Source organism: Oculina patagonica, chromosome 2 (assembly GCF_052425735.1).
Source record: "Oculina patagonica isolate OP01 chromosome 2, crgOcupat, whole genome shotgun sequence".
Lineage (NCBI taxonomy): Eukaryota > Metazoa > Cnidaria > Anthozoa > Scleractinia > Oculinidae > Oculina > Oculina patagonica.
Window position 1 is genome coordinate 10488554 of NC_135759.1, and position 15503 is coordinate 10504056.

The 15503-nt window shown below is 36.5% G+C and overlaps 2 protein-coding genes across 2 annotated transcripts in view; both read left to right on the top strand.

Moving 5' to 3' along the window:
* The window catches only part of LOC144642148 (uncharacterized), a 37242-nt gene extending 28503 nt beyond the window's left edge, over positions 1-8739 (top strand). Inside the window, exons 9-18 of the mRNA XM_078501137.1 lie at positions 285-356; positions 629-700; positions 3032-3103; positions 4508-4579; positions 4932-5003; positions 6387-6461; positions 7097-7278; positions 7732-7878; positions 8382-8657; positions 8717-8739. Coding sequence (XP_078357263.1) covers positions 285-356; positions 629-700; positions 3032-3103; positions 4508-4579; positions 4932-5003; positions 6387-6461; positions 7097-7278; positions 7732-7878; positions 8382-8657; positions 8717-8739 — 1063 coding nt within the window. The remainder of the gene's footprint in view (positions 1-284; positions 357-628; positions 701-3031; positions 3104-4507; positions 4580-4931; positions 5004-6386; positions 6462-7096; positions 7279-7731; positions 7879-8381; positions 8658-8716) is intronic.
* On the top strand, positions 8695-15206 carry LOC144641780 (uncharacterized). Its single transcript, XM_078500806.1, has 2 exons — positions 8695-9923; positions 12545-15206. Exons 1-2 carry the CDS (start codon positions 8756-8758, stop codon positions 12742-12744), a joined length of 1368 nt encoding a protein of 455 aa, XP_078356932.1. The 5' UTR covers positions 8695-8755; the 3' UTR covers positions 12745-15206.
* The last annotated feature ends 297 nt before the right edge of the window (positions 15207-15503 follow it).

A 15503-nucleotide genomic window follows, 5' to 3' on the forward strand; every position in this document is an offset into this window, starting at 1 on the left:
TAGATTATGTACTTCTGCAATGACAGATTTTGGACTAGATAGCTTATTAACTCCTTTATAATGACGAATTAGGTAAACGCGCTTTCGCACTTTGTACTTAGTCGTTATTAACGTGAGTAGAAAGAAAGTTTCATACTGGTATTTTGCCATAGAAGAAAACAATCTGTAATTTCTTACCACATAGCCATCGATAAGGTACGAGTTGCCGCATGCCCGTTTCACTCTTTAGATGCAGATCATTTGAAACCATCTAACATTTTTGCTGCTTACAAAATCCTTAACAGGTGGCTTGAAGAAAACAAAATAACGATTATCCACAAAGGAAGCTTTCAGAACCTGAGGAGTCTACTGACACTGTAAAGACACCTTCATTAATTCTATTTTTATCTCCCTTAGCCACTTGATCGTGGCTTTATTGAGTGTTGCATTGCTTTCCTGTGTGGTTTCGCGGCGACTTTCGCGCGGGCGAGTTTAGCGAGGCGTGTAAGGGCTGGTACATCATGTCTTCCTCTAAGCTAAACGGGCTGCTTAGTCCCTCGGGTATTCATAGTTTTAGCAGTTCGTGCTTGATAGTGCCTTTCTGGTCTAATGATATTTATTTTTCATACTTTTCTGATTTTTTTAACAGATTTATCGAAAAAAATAACATCACCGTTCTCCTACATGGGTCATTTGATGGTTTAGTGAGTCTGCTTATCCTGTAAGTCATCATTGTTGTTGTTGTTGTTGTTGCTGCTGCTGCTGCTGCTGCTGCTGATGTTGTTGTCTGCATGGTACTTAATTACTTATTACTTGTCTTATTTTACTTTTGTCTTCTTTTATGTACAACCTTGTCAGAGCAATTAAATTTTTTTAACTACTCAGCTCGTTTAGTTTATTTCTATTCTGAGTAGTTTTTTTGCCTATTTTAGTTAATTTATGTTATGCTGTAATTTATTTTCTATTTAATTTGGCAAAATAAAATGGTTGTTGTTGTTGTTGTTGTTGTTGTCGTTTTGAAAGCTTGACACCCAAGAAAAAAAACATGTGCCTTTTAATCTAATGTACCTCAGGTTGGGTTTTGGCTTATTTATAACTACTGTAAAATGGTCCAATTGGACGGTCATGACTTTCTATGCGTGACCTAATGACGTCTCAAGTATTTTCACGTACCCTGTGGTCCATCATTAAAGCGAATATTGCTGTTCAAATGTAAGAGTGATAGTGATAACAAAAACAAAACAGTTTAAAAACATCTTTTTAAGGTATCACGGAGGGAAAATAGGCGTTTTCGTTTCAAGTGAAATTGTGTGCAAACCATCAATGGTAACCACAATAAAGTATCTATTTTCTGAAAGCTTATTGAATAAAGATTGTAATTTTGGATTTTGTTTTGATCATATAAGCAACGTCAGCATTATGTTTGCAATTATATTGTTGCGCAACATTAGGTTTATTTGAGAACACATTTACGTGAGAGCCTAAACTTTTATGTAGAATTTGATCTACATATTTTGGTCTAAAAAACGGTGTCTCAGATTTTTCTTTTCTTGCTCCATTAATTTTTTTATGAATTTTTAATCCTAAAGAAGCCCAAAAAACGCCATTTTAAAGTTTAAAAATTTATAAAAAATTTATGGTGCAAGAGACGAAAAATCTGAGACACTTTTTTAGATCAAAATATGTAGATAAAATTCCTGTCACGTAAATGTGTTCTCAAATAAACCTAATGTTGTGCAACATCATATATGCAAACAAATTGCTGAGGTTGCTTATTATAGTCTATATGATAAAAACAAAATCCAAAATTACAATTTTAATTTAGTAAACTTTCAGAAAATATATACTTTGTTGGATTTACCATTGATAGTTTTCACACAATTTCACTTGGAACGAAAACGCCAATTTTGCTTCCGCGATACCTTAAGTTACACACATATTCTAAAATTGCATAACATCTAAATTTAAGGTGATTCCACTGAAATAGAAGGAGTATTAAAAATTTTCTGAAACTTGGCCCAGGTTACAATTATGTTATGAGGATTAAAAAAATAAAATAAAAAATGGGGGTCACCGCGCTAGTTTTTGTGTAAAATGGATGGCATTATAGTAAATATACGACCCGCGAGGTATATATTAGGAACCCTAGTAATCCAAATGGGGATTGCTATTGTTTCGAGAAAAATCATTTTTGCATTAAAAAATTAGTCTAGTTCAACAAAATAGACTTTGATCTTATATTAAAAACTATTCTTATTTTACAGGAATTAAGATAATGAAGAAATTAAAGATTTTGCTCTGTGCGCACGTTAACGGCACTACCTAAAAATTAAAATATCTCAATGTAGAATTTTAAACTTTTCTTTAAATTGCAATATATTGTAGACAACCGTATGACATTTAAATTATTGCATTAAAAAATGGGGGTCACCGTGCTCGTTTAAGAGAAAATGACCATTTATTTCCCTACCGAGCTTAGCCTAAAGGGAATCTCGTAGTGCTCTGTGCGCGCGCGCTCGTGCGCGCGCTAAATGACGCGAAAACTTATGCGCAGCTAGGATGCGCAATGCAATACCGTGGAATCACCTTAACAAAACATTTTTGCAATAAGAGACCGCAATTTATTGGGTTTTTTTCGCGCTTCTTTTGTCTTATTTCACAGACACCTTAGGGGGGTCAATCAACACACTATTCCCCGTACCCAGGTCGGAGGGAGTGGTGTGAATTGGGTCGTACGTGCGAGGGTTAATCAATGGGGGTGACACGTCACGCAACGTAAAACTAGTGTTTCGGTATTTTTGAGTAATCTCACCAACGATTTTAAACATTATTGCAGCCATTTTTTCCCAATGGATTCGCCATGCTGGGCAATAATACAAGAAATCCTTACGTTTGAAGCGATAGTCATATTGTAAACGTACTTACGTGCTGGTCTCAAGAGGATCAGAAATTTCTTTTGCGTGATCTTGGAGAATTTTTTTCTGGAAGACGACGTGTTATGAAGTAAAGGTTTGAAAACATTGTGCATTTTTATCGGATCTTTATCGCGCAGGGAGATGAGATCAAGTAGCATCAAGTACATAGAGGACAAAGTATTTAAAGACCTTTCAAAACTTCAATATTTGTAAGCACTCCCATTCATTTGTCAAATGTTCCAAATTTAATGTTCTGACTGTCCTTCATGTGTTAGTTTGCGCTTTTGCACTTTCTGTAAATTGTTAGATAAGCTGCAATGTTCATTTAAAGGGACTTGAATAAGTATGCGTTTCTTTTATTTATTTTTTTTCGGAAGGGGGGGGGGATGGAGTTCAGTCTAGTTTTTTCTTCATTTCACTAAACCTTGGTGATCTGGCTATGAATTGCGATGGGCTCAGCAAATTTCTCAAGACAATGAAAGGGAACCTCTGGTACCATTACCTTACGTCCTCGATAATAGCAATGCTGACAATGTGCGCCAAACGCTGCAAAGCGCGCTGATTCTTTGGTGTAGATTTCCATGAGGTGTTGCAAGAATTTGATTAAGTATTAAATAAAGTAGGTATTTATTCACTAAGAAGCAAATAATAGGTAAGGCGCTGGTGAGTAAGTTGTTGTTATTTTTTTTGTGATAACCTGCGGCAGAGAAAAGAAATTATCATTAAGAGATTTGATTTGTCAAAATATCCGCACCTCAGAATCTCAAACTTTTGGCCGTTTTCTGGTAGAGGTGCTAAGATCTCTAACAAGTGATACTTACGTTAGAAACATAGTGATTGCCTACCATATGCCAGCTAGCTGAAAACCACTATCATTGATGAAAACACGTACTTCTGTGGCCTTACCTCTCGTAAGTACAAGAGAGGAGGCAACCGTGGTTGCAACACCTCCCCGTCGAAGTTTTTTCGCAATTTTTAAAAAGGGGATGATTCTCTCTGTGGTGCTGAAGCTTTTAGAAGATTATCACGCCTTTTCTGACATAATTCTTTAATTTTCCCGTTTTTTTTTACAAAATTGCAAAATGCGTATAATTATACTGTTCACCAGCATTTTGGCTTAATTTTGTGTTACTTTCTGTTATTTAATAGTGAAATCAAAGATGGCGCATCTAATGACTTCATACAACGTCACAGACTACAAAATTGTGTAACCTTGTAGAGCAAGCAAAGTGCTACTGCTACTTTTGTTGTTTTGTTTTAGGAGGGGTCCATCAATACCCCACCCCCTTTGTACCGCGGTAGGGGTATGAATTTGCTTGTACGTCCGAGGGTGAAATACGAAACCCCTGTGCGGGCAATAACTTGTGTAGTTTCTATTTTAGGACATACATTTGCAATTGTTGCGTTCAAAAACTGCTGTATTAAGATTTCCTTCTTTATTAAGATTCTGAGGGGCGAAATTTTGCGTACAAAAGGCAACATTCCGAATTCAATTTGATATCGATGCAGGTGCAATTTATAACGAGCTTCTGATAGCTTTTCCATGTTTCATGGATAATAAATAAAATTACATTTTTTACTGATTTTTGGAATTACTTTTTCTACATTAAAAGGGGATTATTAGACAATAAACTACTTGCGATCAATGCCAACACCTTGAAAGGGCTCGCCAATCTCGTTTATATGTGAGTATTGTGCTTTCTTTTGTAAGACTTGTTTTTTTCACAGGCCATCTGAGGGACTTAGTTTTGTTTCAAAGAAAGTGTTGTACCACAAGCAGTTAAACGTCGCGCTTGGAGACAGAGTAGCCAGTTTAGCTGTAAATGGAAATCTCAAATGTCGCAATAGATACTGTCAAACTCATTTTAACAATTCTTGCATTAACTTACATAAAAAAGAAAATAATTGTTCCTTTTCATTGTCGACTGTAACAAAATTGAATATAGTATTTATATTGTGTGAGAACTGATATTAGCACTCATAGCTCGGAAAAAAACATTCGATGTGGGTATTTTGATTTGATATCGGTTTTTTTAGTGATGCAGGAGAAAATCCACTCCGTTCAATAGATAGTCATGCATTTCAGGACACGCGATCTTTGCAAAGTGTGTAAGTAGATACGTCCTTTTACTGACACGATTGTTAATGAATTTGCAACATGGGCTTGCTCGAGAAGTGTGTAAGGGTTAATGTAAGAAAAATCTATACTGCATCTGCTACTGTGCTACTGCCACTGCTGCTGCTGCTGCTGCTGCTACTACTACTACTACTACTACTACTACTACTACTGCTGCTGCTACTACTACTACTACTATTACTACTGCTGCTACTACTACTACTACTATTACTACTGCTGCTACTACTACTACTACTATTACTACTGCTACTACTACTACTACTACTATTACTACTGCTACTACTACTACTACTACTACTATTACTACTGCTGCTACTGCAACTGCTACTGCTACTGCTGCTGCTGCTGCTGCTGCTACTACTACTACTACTACTACTACTACTACTACTACTTCTACTTCAACCAACAACAACAACAACAACAACAACTTTATTACCAAAAAGACTTACATACAATGCTTCGAAAAAATATATATATATAATTAAAACAGAATATTGGTAACAACACTCAGAAAAACTAAAAAGCTTATCGAGCTGAGCGAAGTTAAATTAAATTAATACTAAGAAGGTGGTTGGCAATAAAGCAAAGAAAAAAGGCGGTTAAAAAACGTGCTGGGCATCCTAGCCAAAGTGTCTTCGACGTATCTTCTGTAGAAACTTAGCATCTTGTCATCGCATGTAAGCTTCTTCGAGGTGGCACATGAATACATTGGCCATAAGTGGGCCAGGTGGAGTACCCATTGCCAAACCGTCTATTTGTTCTTATAACTGGCCATTAAATTGGAAAAGCTGATTAGATGTTGCGATTTCAAGAGGAGTAGTAAGAAGATCCCTCTGTATTTCGAGGCCATAGGTTTGGTTAAAGCAATCGTCAGCAAATGCTATTTGAACCAGGATGTTAATAGTATCCTTCAATGTTACGTTGGTAAAGAGGAACCTGACGTCGTACTAAACCAATTTGTCATTCTCTCCCATTTGGAGGATGCGAATTTCACATCGGAGAAACTGAAAGCATTGGTTAAGGTATCCTTATTCACGGAGAGGGACTTTAACTTCTCTCCAGCCATTTTGCGAGATTTCAATTATAATAATATGTAATTATACGTTTAACGACCAATCATAACATGTTTAATAGCCAATTATATTAGATCATGTTTTGGCGTCACGTGTTCTCGTTTGATAAAACCAACAGTAGTGACATTCCATTTATGGGCAATTCATGTGTAGTCTCATAAAAAAAAAAGATTTTTTTCGTGTGTGAATGTGATAGCGTTTCAATTTAAGATTGGTTAAACAATATAGATGACAGACATTTCATTTAAAAGTCATTCATACTTTACGTCCCGTCTTTTGCAGTAATTTTATAGGAATCTCACTGGATATCATACCAGCCATATATCCGTTGACACCAATCAACGTAACTTTACAGCTGTAAGTTATTTAAAATTTAAGCATTATCTCTGGTATAGGATTTGCGCTGAGGTATGACAAGTTATAAGAAAACCTGTTTTAATAGTACGCGTGTATTTATAGTGCAAATATAAACAAATGGTTGCTCAGTGAAGGGAAGGCAAGAAACTCAATAACAACAATAAGATGTATTTAAGTACTGTTTGTAGAGACCCTTCTCTAGGGTTAGGCAAGTTTGTACCTTTAACTTGTCAATTAATTTTATCTCGTTAAAAATAATACATGATATTGTCGAATCCAGAAATGACGAAGTAATGAAACTCTACTGCAGTACACATGAGAATCGAATATCGTATATCTTTTTCGTTTTTTTCTTGGCATCTTTGAAAAATTTCAAAATTCAAGATGGCGGACTTGTTGAATATGTTGACTTGACAAATATGTTGTTTGACACTACCTTGGGCATGATATGACGCCGCAACGGGCACTTTTTTGCCACTGAAATTTACAATTTCGGACGCTTTTCACACCGTATAGGTTTGATTAATATAGCACACGAATACTTGTGGAGATACACCCGGGGCTGGGCGGGCTGAGGAACAAAGGAATAGAGTTAAGATGTTGGCAAATAACTAACTGTTTATGCAATCTTGCAGGTTTCCATCCAGTGATCCATTAAAAGTCACATTTCAAAATAACAATGAGACGCTCGATTATTTTATGCTGACAAAGATTGGACTAATGTGCATGGGCCATGATGTGTCCATAGAGTGTATTTTATGTCCAACAGGGACCTACGCTTCCTGGTTCATGAGATACTGTTTGCTTTGTCCTGCAGGTCGGTATTGTTTTAACAATATTTTCATTTGAACCCTCAAAATGACAATTTATAGGTATTTTTAAGCCAAAAGAAAGGTAGAAACTCGGTTTCCATAGCATAAAGCGACAAGGGTATCAATGCTCCACCTGGATGAGATGCTAGTCAATCGTAGTTTTTCTCTTCCGCCACCCCTAGGTATTGTGAGACTGAAGTGTCTCCCCCACGACCCCAACCACTCGATCCCGAGACCATTGCGCCAACCGTTAGGTCACCGCCTCTCTCACATATCGATATGCAACAGCAAACACCTTGCAAAAGAGAAAAAAGCCTGAATGTTTATCCCAAATCAAAATCAGAGCGTTCGTTCTGCGCGTATTATCCAAAAAATAATATCACTGACTTGATAAACGTTCTATCAAGCGATATTTTATAGAATTGTCATAATATTTCAGCAATCTCTTTACGCCTTAGGGGGCTTTTACCAAGACGAGATGGGTTATTCAGGAAGTGCCACCAGATTTGGCAATCTGCTGTGTAAAGAATGTCCACCAGGAAGATATGTTCATCCAGATAAGGCTCCTGGGAAGGCCATTACTGAATGCACTTCCTGTCCACAAGGTAGTAATGACAAAGAGATTCACATGAGGCTTGAGCAAAATTGCAAATAGATAAACCAAACTTCTCTTTGTTATTCTTGTTGAGTCAACAACAGTTGTGGTGATATGCTTCCCCGGAAACATTATTATTACTGAATTCCAAAGCTTAAAGACATGAATTATGATTATGAATTACACACCCTGCAAAAAAACGCTACAGTTATCACCGATATGAAAGTATTGCACGGTCAATAGAGAAACAACTATTATACATATTACAACGGCTTTTTCATCTTGTAAATAATAAAAGAATTATTTCATACAATTTTGCGAAAAAATGCATTGGTGCTTCGCCACTGGTTGAATATTCCGCCACTTTCCACAAGGATATCAGGGAAAAGCTGAAAGAGAGATACTTACATAGAGCCGTGCGGATAACTTTATCAGCCTTACTCATAATACATTATTTTGTACATTAACGCAAATATAATTTTTATTTCAGTAAAATTCTCTTTTTTCCTTCAGGGACTCAATACAACAAATTTGCCATGTTCCGAGCCTGCCCTTGTATTGACCAGTTTTACCGTTTTGACCGTTTTGGACCATGCTTCCAATGCTATTCAGTTGGACTTATATGTAGAAATGAGAGTGTTGACCTCAATCCCGGATTTTTCTGGAAGTGGGAATCCCAAGAAAGCAGACAACTTTACGAGAAATTCAAAGATGGTCTAAGAGTACAACATAACCAATATGACAAGGGGTTAACGAAATTCAATCGTTCTTTACCAAAAGTGTATGCATGTCCGATAGCATCTGCATGCCTGGGAGGCATGGAATCCACATGTTCCCATGGTTACGAGGGACCAGTGTGCGCTGTTTGTAGTAAGGGGTACTACAAGATGATATCCACGTGCCAAAAGTGTCCGTCTAAGAAATGGCTTGTCGGACAAATATCCTTAGCAGTTGTATTCCTGTTGCTGGTTGCTCTTCCTCTGATATATGGCATGAAGATGAGAGGTACATCGGGGAGGTCTTTAACGGACATTGTTCTTGCAAGATTAAAGATCTTCATCAGTTTTTACCAAGTAACCTCAGCAACATTTGATGCTTTTTCATATGTGGAATGGCCCAAGACCTTGCTTCAACTTGGCACTTACGCAAAGTTCCTTCAACTGAATCTGTTGCAAATTGCTCCTGTCAACTGCTTCTCAAACACAATAAAAGTGACAATCTACACGTCGTTCCTCGTATCTGTAGTCATGATCCTCGCATTTGTTGTTATGGCGGTCCTGTACTATCACTTTCGACGACTTTATGTAACCAAGATGAAATACAACAATGGCCAAGAAGCAAAAAAGTTAGTCGCTGAAGCAAAGGAAGTCTGCTTTCGATACGTGTTCCTTCTAATGTTTACCGTGTTTCCCACAACGTCTACATTGGTTTTTCAAATGCTACCATCTTCATGTCAGAAGATTTGTGTTGACACCCAAGAAAATTCATGCCAGTCCTACTTAAGATCTGACTATTCAGTGGAATGTTTCACCAACACATACAACAAGTATGCTGTCCTTGCCTTTATCATGCTGTCATACGTGGTGGGTTTCCCCCTTGTAACTCTGTTCCTGTTGTGGAAATATCATCCAAAGGAAACCGAAAACGACCTTGACGATCGCGAAGGAAACGAGATTCAAGCCGGATTGAGCTTTCTGTACGAAAACTACTCCAGCAACTGCTGGTTTTGGGAGGTTTTGGAGCTCGTACGAAAAATCATTCTGACGTCAGTGCTTGTTCTTATTGGGGGCGAAAGTCGTACAAACCTGGGAGTGGCGGCCATCATGTCAGGATTGTACACCGTACTGTTTGCATCTTATCAGCCAATCAAAGATCGATTTGAACACTGGCTCCAACTCGCTTCCCTCCTGGCAACCTGTGCAACTATGAACGTTGGAATACTGCTAAAGATACCAGAGGAGAACATTTCTTCCGGGATAAAGACCGAAGTGGAAGGAGTTGGAATAACAGCTATCCTGGTCTCCGTTAACGTCTTGGTGATGGGTATGATTGCAGGCAAGTGCTATAAAATTATTGCCACATTTTAATATTCAGAATTTCCGAAATTATGGACGCGATTTTTCCACCCCGTATGAAACTTTTTAAAACAAAACAATAGGTCACCAAGGATGACATGAGTCTATTGCTCTATGGCATAGTGCTAAAGATTGCGCGGTTTTCTTAGGCCGGTTAAAATTGGTTATAGGTATGTTTTGGGTAGTTTAAAACGCTTATAGCAAGGGGCTTCCTGGGTGATAATGGATGAAAACGAAACGGTCATTAATGTTATATGCTTCACAGAATTTAAAGTATGAACAGCAGTTGATGTTACCTCTTCCGTATAAGCAGAAACGACAAAACATTTGGACAAATTGCATGTTTATTACTACAAGGGTGGACGAACTTGACATCGTTTTCTTCAGATTTTTTACCATTTTCAATCTGACTCTTGAAACAGATTTTGCAATAAAAGTGCTTGAAATTTTACTCCATTATACTGTATACACTTGGTGAAAAATTTTCCCAAAAACGGGTTAAAATGCTCACGTCAATTTACTGATGACCTTTTGAACGCTGCAAGGCAATTTTTATTGAACTACGTTACTCGGGAGCGAAGCCTGTTTATACATGTACAACTGATTTTGCGAATCCTCATTTCCATATTTTTTATTTTACGATTTTTCTAGCTGTTAGAAGAACTTGAGATCTGTAAGAGTCATAATAGCATTAAATTTGATTTGTATGCCCATGACATGCAAGGGACGGTGTGATACCGCAAAGCGGCCAAACAGGCTCATCTTGATTAAGTCGCGTAACTTCATTTACATTTATCCATGTACATTTTTTTTTTCCGATTGAAAGCTTTTTGTTTGCACTGTAAAAGAAAAAAAATTCGAGTAATTCAAAATACAAGGCAAAGTTTAGTGTTTTAACAAAATAAACATTAGGTCGCATTGTGTAAATAAATGTGTATCGCCGTGGAGATATTATCTCAAAGAAGTCTTGCTTTTAAGCAAGACAAAAACACTGGTGCTTAAGTGATCTGAAAACGAAGTTTTATTTTCGCCAAAAACTTACAAATGTCTTTACTGGAAAATCATTTCGTCTTGTGCAAGCGTTGAACAATCGTGAGTTGAAAAAGAACTTTTAATTATGCGTGGGAACACGTGTCCCTGATTGGATGTTTTTAATTGAAACTTATCGTGCGTGTCCAGTATTACCGTACGGGGTCCGATCTTGAGGGTGGTCATTGTTTACTACATTACGGCGAATGATTATTGATCCCGAACTGTTCCCTCGGAATTGCTAACAGTTTTTCAGTGACAGCATAGAGCATAGTGCGCAAGCGCATTATACTCTAAAAAGAAACACTTTATGACAAATCGGACGAATTTGAAAAAATGTATTAACTTAAAAAGACTTAAAACTATCTCTATTCCCCCTCCCCTTATTTATTGCTGAGTTGAGAGGCTTCCATTCTAAACAAAGGACATCGAGATGAGAGATTTTATTAGGTGTCTCAACATTCTTGTCCATTATTGTTTGTTTACGCACAAATCTTTGTTACATTACTTTTGCAATTTAATATGAAATCTTCCCATTTTCATTGATAAAAACAAGGATAGATTTATTGCTCGACGTTTCAGTGTCGCCATGACGCCATTTTTTAAGAGACTGGTAAATTACATACAAGTCAATTTATGAGCAATTTATATTACGAGCGTTCTTTTCCTGTTACTCCTTAACAGTTAGTGATTTTCCAAGAAAAGTCTGTACTCACTTACCAAAACATATTTGATCTTATTCCTTAAGGTCGCGCAAGACCCTTGCTCATTAATAAATTCATTAGCCATATTCCTTGACGGGGTGCTGTCTTGTAAAGCTTTAATTCACTACATTTTGAACATCGATTCCTCTACAATTTATCAAGGATATTAGGGGATGATGGAATTACATCATGATTGCGCTTTAACTGAGAGATGACCGTTTACTGTGATGTTACAAGCTTTACGTGGATAATGCGATTTTATGTCCAGGTTTTCAGCTAGAACAGCGCACCGAATTGAATAATTATATAACCTAGTGATAAATCATAACCTCTATTGTGTTCTGACAAGAACGAAATTTTCGATTTCAAAACCTGCTGGGAGGTAATGGCTTCTAAGAGAGTAAAAATGTAAAATCTAAACTTAGAAACGTGCTTTCTTTATTTTGAGAAAAACGTTTCAAAATTCGAGAGTTTATGTTCCTCGCGAAAAAACTCTGAAATGCTATATCGGCGAAGGAAACTTGGACGCAAAATTGCAGGTTTTGAGGCTTCCAAAGACCTTCGGAGTCAATGTTTACAACAACATTTGCTATATTCAAGGCAGTAAATCTATCTGTGATAATTCGCTTTGTTCCAGCGCACGGGACACAAAGCTGAGAACAATAACGTGTAATTACTTGTACAAAGAACTTTAAGAAAAAAAATTCTCATGAATATTCCGTTTGTTGTCAGTTTCAGTCGTCGCAGTTCGTGCATACTTTTTAAATAAATACATACATAATGATTTCAAAGGTCCTGCGCGACCTTAAGCGCTTTAAAATGCCTACGAAGTAAATCGCGTCTATTTAATTTTTTCATCTTGCTTTAGTTCGTTATCTGGCAGCGTCCTTTACCGTTGTACAAGCCTTGAGACGGCATCCTCATTGCAACGCAGAGTGTTGTCTATCTGTGATAATGATGATGAATGATGCAGTGGAAGACGTGGCCGTGTATGAACACGAAAGTGACAAAGATGAAGATGAGCAGAGTGGAAACGAAGAACCCCATGACCTAAACAAGCAAGAATAAAATTATGTGGCATAAACAAAACGTTTTGGGCACTTTGAGTTAAAAAAAGGGGAAATTACTGTAGTTTCCAGCATTTCTAGTTGCAGTGAAATAATCCATCTGCTTCCTGTTTGTAGGGCAAAAACAATAACGCTTTAATTTGATTCATTAAGCCCGTCGCTACGTTAAATCATTTAGTAGTTTACACTTTATGTTTCATTTTCTTAGATAACCACGCTTGTATGTTCTCCCGCACTTATTCTGAGGGAATGAGAAGTTATATTTCCACATTTTACAGTAGGTCATAAAGTCACTATCGGATAACATGCATCCTACGATTAAGACAATATATGTATTTGTATTGTATATTGTTTATATAAATATTTGTAGCGAAACAGTGAAGGTCAGTTGTACTGAAATAGTAATCGATACCACCAATTAGTCTTATGAAGTACAATACAAGTATAATAAACCGACAAACAAACAAAACAAAACGAAGCCCATGGATACTGGTGAGTGTCCCTAAGAGGAACGACACGCGTTTTCCTGACAACCGAAATGCGCAATATTTCTTAAATATAACACTTAAAACTGCTGAAGGTGGGTTATAAATAGGAAACTCGATGTAGGAGAAACGTCAAGCTATTTACTTATTATTTTTCAACTTCTAATACTGGCCTCTCTGATTAGCCTTGAAATGTCGTTTAATTGTTCTTTATCAACGAAAGCCTGGTCGCTGCTTTACAGAAGGATGTTTAAGAGTGTGATAGCTTTGTGTGGCAGCTTTATAAAGTTTATTTTTCTTTACCGTAAACAACACATTCTTAATCATGCTAATACTTTTGTCTAGTACTAGCTTTTGTATTATGTGTTTGGAGCGGGTTTTCCTGGTTTAATTGAAAATGACAATTCCCTTCAAATTGTGCTTTTTTCCATTGGAATCCAATTTATGGAGCAAAAGCAAGGTGAAACAAGCAAAAATTGGCGATAAAGCAATCTTGGGTACTTTTGCTTAAAGCAGCAAAGAAAACAAGCGAGAGCACTATTCAATTCTGAAACTGTGTCAAAGTTCAAGTCGGATAACCCTGTCGGTTAATTGAATTTTTCTTTGTTATAACCTTTAAATTTGATTTCCAGTCCGTATCGCGCAGTCTTGGGGTTTGTTTTCCTTTTTGATTTGAATATATTGATACATTACACTTCGGTAATAGCGTACATGTAGTTTTTAGTCCGCCATTACGGATCTTTTCGTTCACAGGAATACTCGATGAGCTGAAACGTCGGTTTGGAAAAGCGTCGAGGTTCTTCTACTTGCTATTATTGTTTTGCAGGGAAATCTCGTGCTAACAATGAAGAAAAAGGTAAGTTTTTTCCCGGAATTTTTATTTTTGCTAGTAAACATTTGTTCGTGAGAGACTCACATAAACACTGCAGGCGGAGATTGTTCAGTACGGACTGGAAACCATCTTTATATGTCAGTTGATTGATCTTTATTAATCTTATTATCTTTATAAAAATGAAGCAAAGTTTTTATATAATCTTGTTTAGCCATTTCATATATATTACCGTAAGCATATTTATTCAGTTTTGTTTAGCCTAGCTATTTAAAAAGCGGATTGAACGTAAAACGTTACAATTTGTTCAGTGGCCTTTGTTAGTGAAAAATGTACGCTGAGAAAACTGCGGTGAACGTAAAGATAATAGAGGAGGGAGTATTAAAAAAAAAAACGTCCAAAGACATAAAAAATAAACGGTCGAGGACGTTCTAAAGTACATAAGATTGCGATAAATGCCTGTGAACTTGACATGTTTGTTAGTTGAGTTCTTGTCTTTGATGAGTGCCCGCCAATCATCACTCGCACTCGAGACTAGAGCATAGAAACATTCAAAGTTGGTCGCCTCTTTTGACAGAAATTCCCTACTGGCCCAATACGCTATACAAACGAAACACAATTTTGATCAGTTTTAATAACCTATCTATTTCGTATATCTTTACATAGATAATTTGGGCTGGGTATATTCTTAGTCAGTAAGCGTATAGTTGGTATCGGTTCATTTAGCTTTATTTGCGAAGTTATATCGATTTTATGGATAGAACCAATTTGGTATGTATTTACTATTCAAAACCCTTGTAAAAGCCAACAGCAACTTATGGACTTATACAAAATATAAACATGTTAAAATAACATGTTGTTAACTCCAAAAATACAAGAAGCGTGCTTCAATTGATAGATCAAAGCTTTTGTTGTTGTTAAGTTATAGCGAGAATGATTGTTTACAATAAGATTTATCATCGGACTTTATTACTAAGACATCCGCGTCGATTACATTTCTTAACAAAAATTGGTCAGTGTGAAGTCAACAGCTTATAATTTATTACTTACTCTTTAATGATTATAGTTTACTTACTCTTTTATGATTACAGTTTACTCACCCTTTAATTATTACAGTTTATTTACCCTTTAATTATTACAGTTTATTTACCCTTTAATTATTACAGTTTACTCACCCTTTAATTATTACAGTTTATTTACCCTTTAATTATTACAGTTTATTTACCCTTTAATTATTACAGTTTATTTACCCTTTAATTATTACAGTTTACTCACCCTTTAATTATTACAGTTTACTCACCCTTTAATTATTACAGTTTATTTACCCTTTACTGATTACGTATTTACCCTTTACTGATTACAGTTTACTTGTCCTTTAATGATTACCGTTTTTGCCAAACTGTACGTTTATCAGGCTGCACTATGCTAAAAGGACTTTATGTTTGT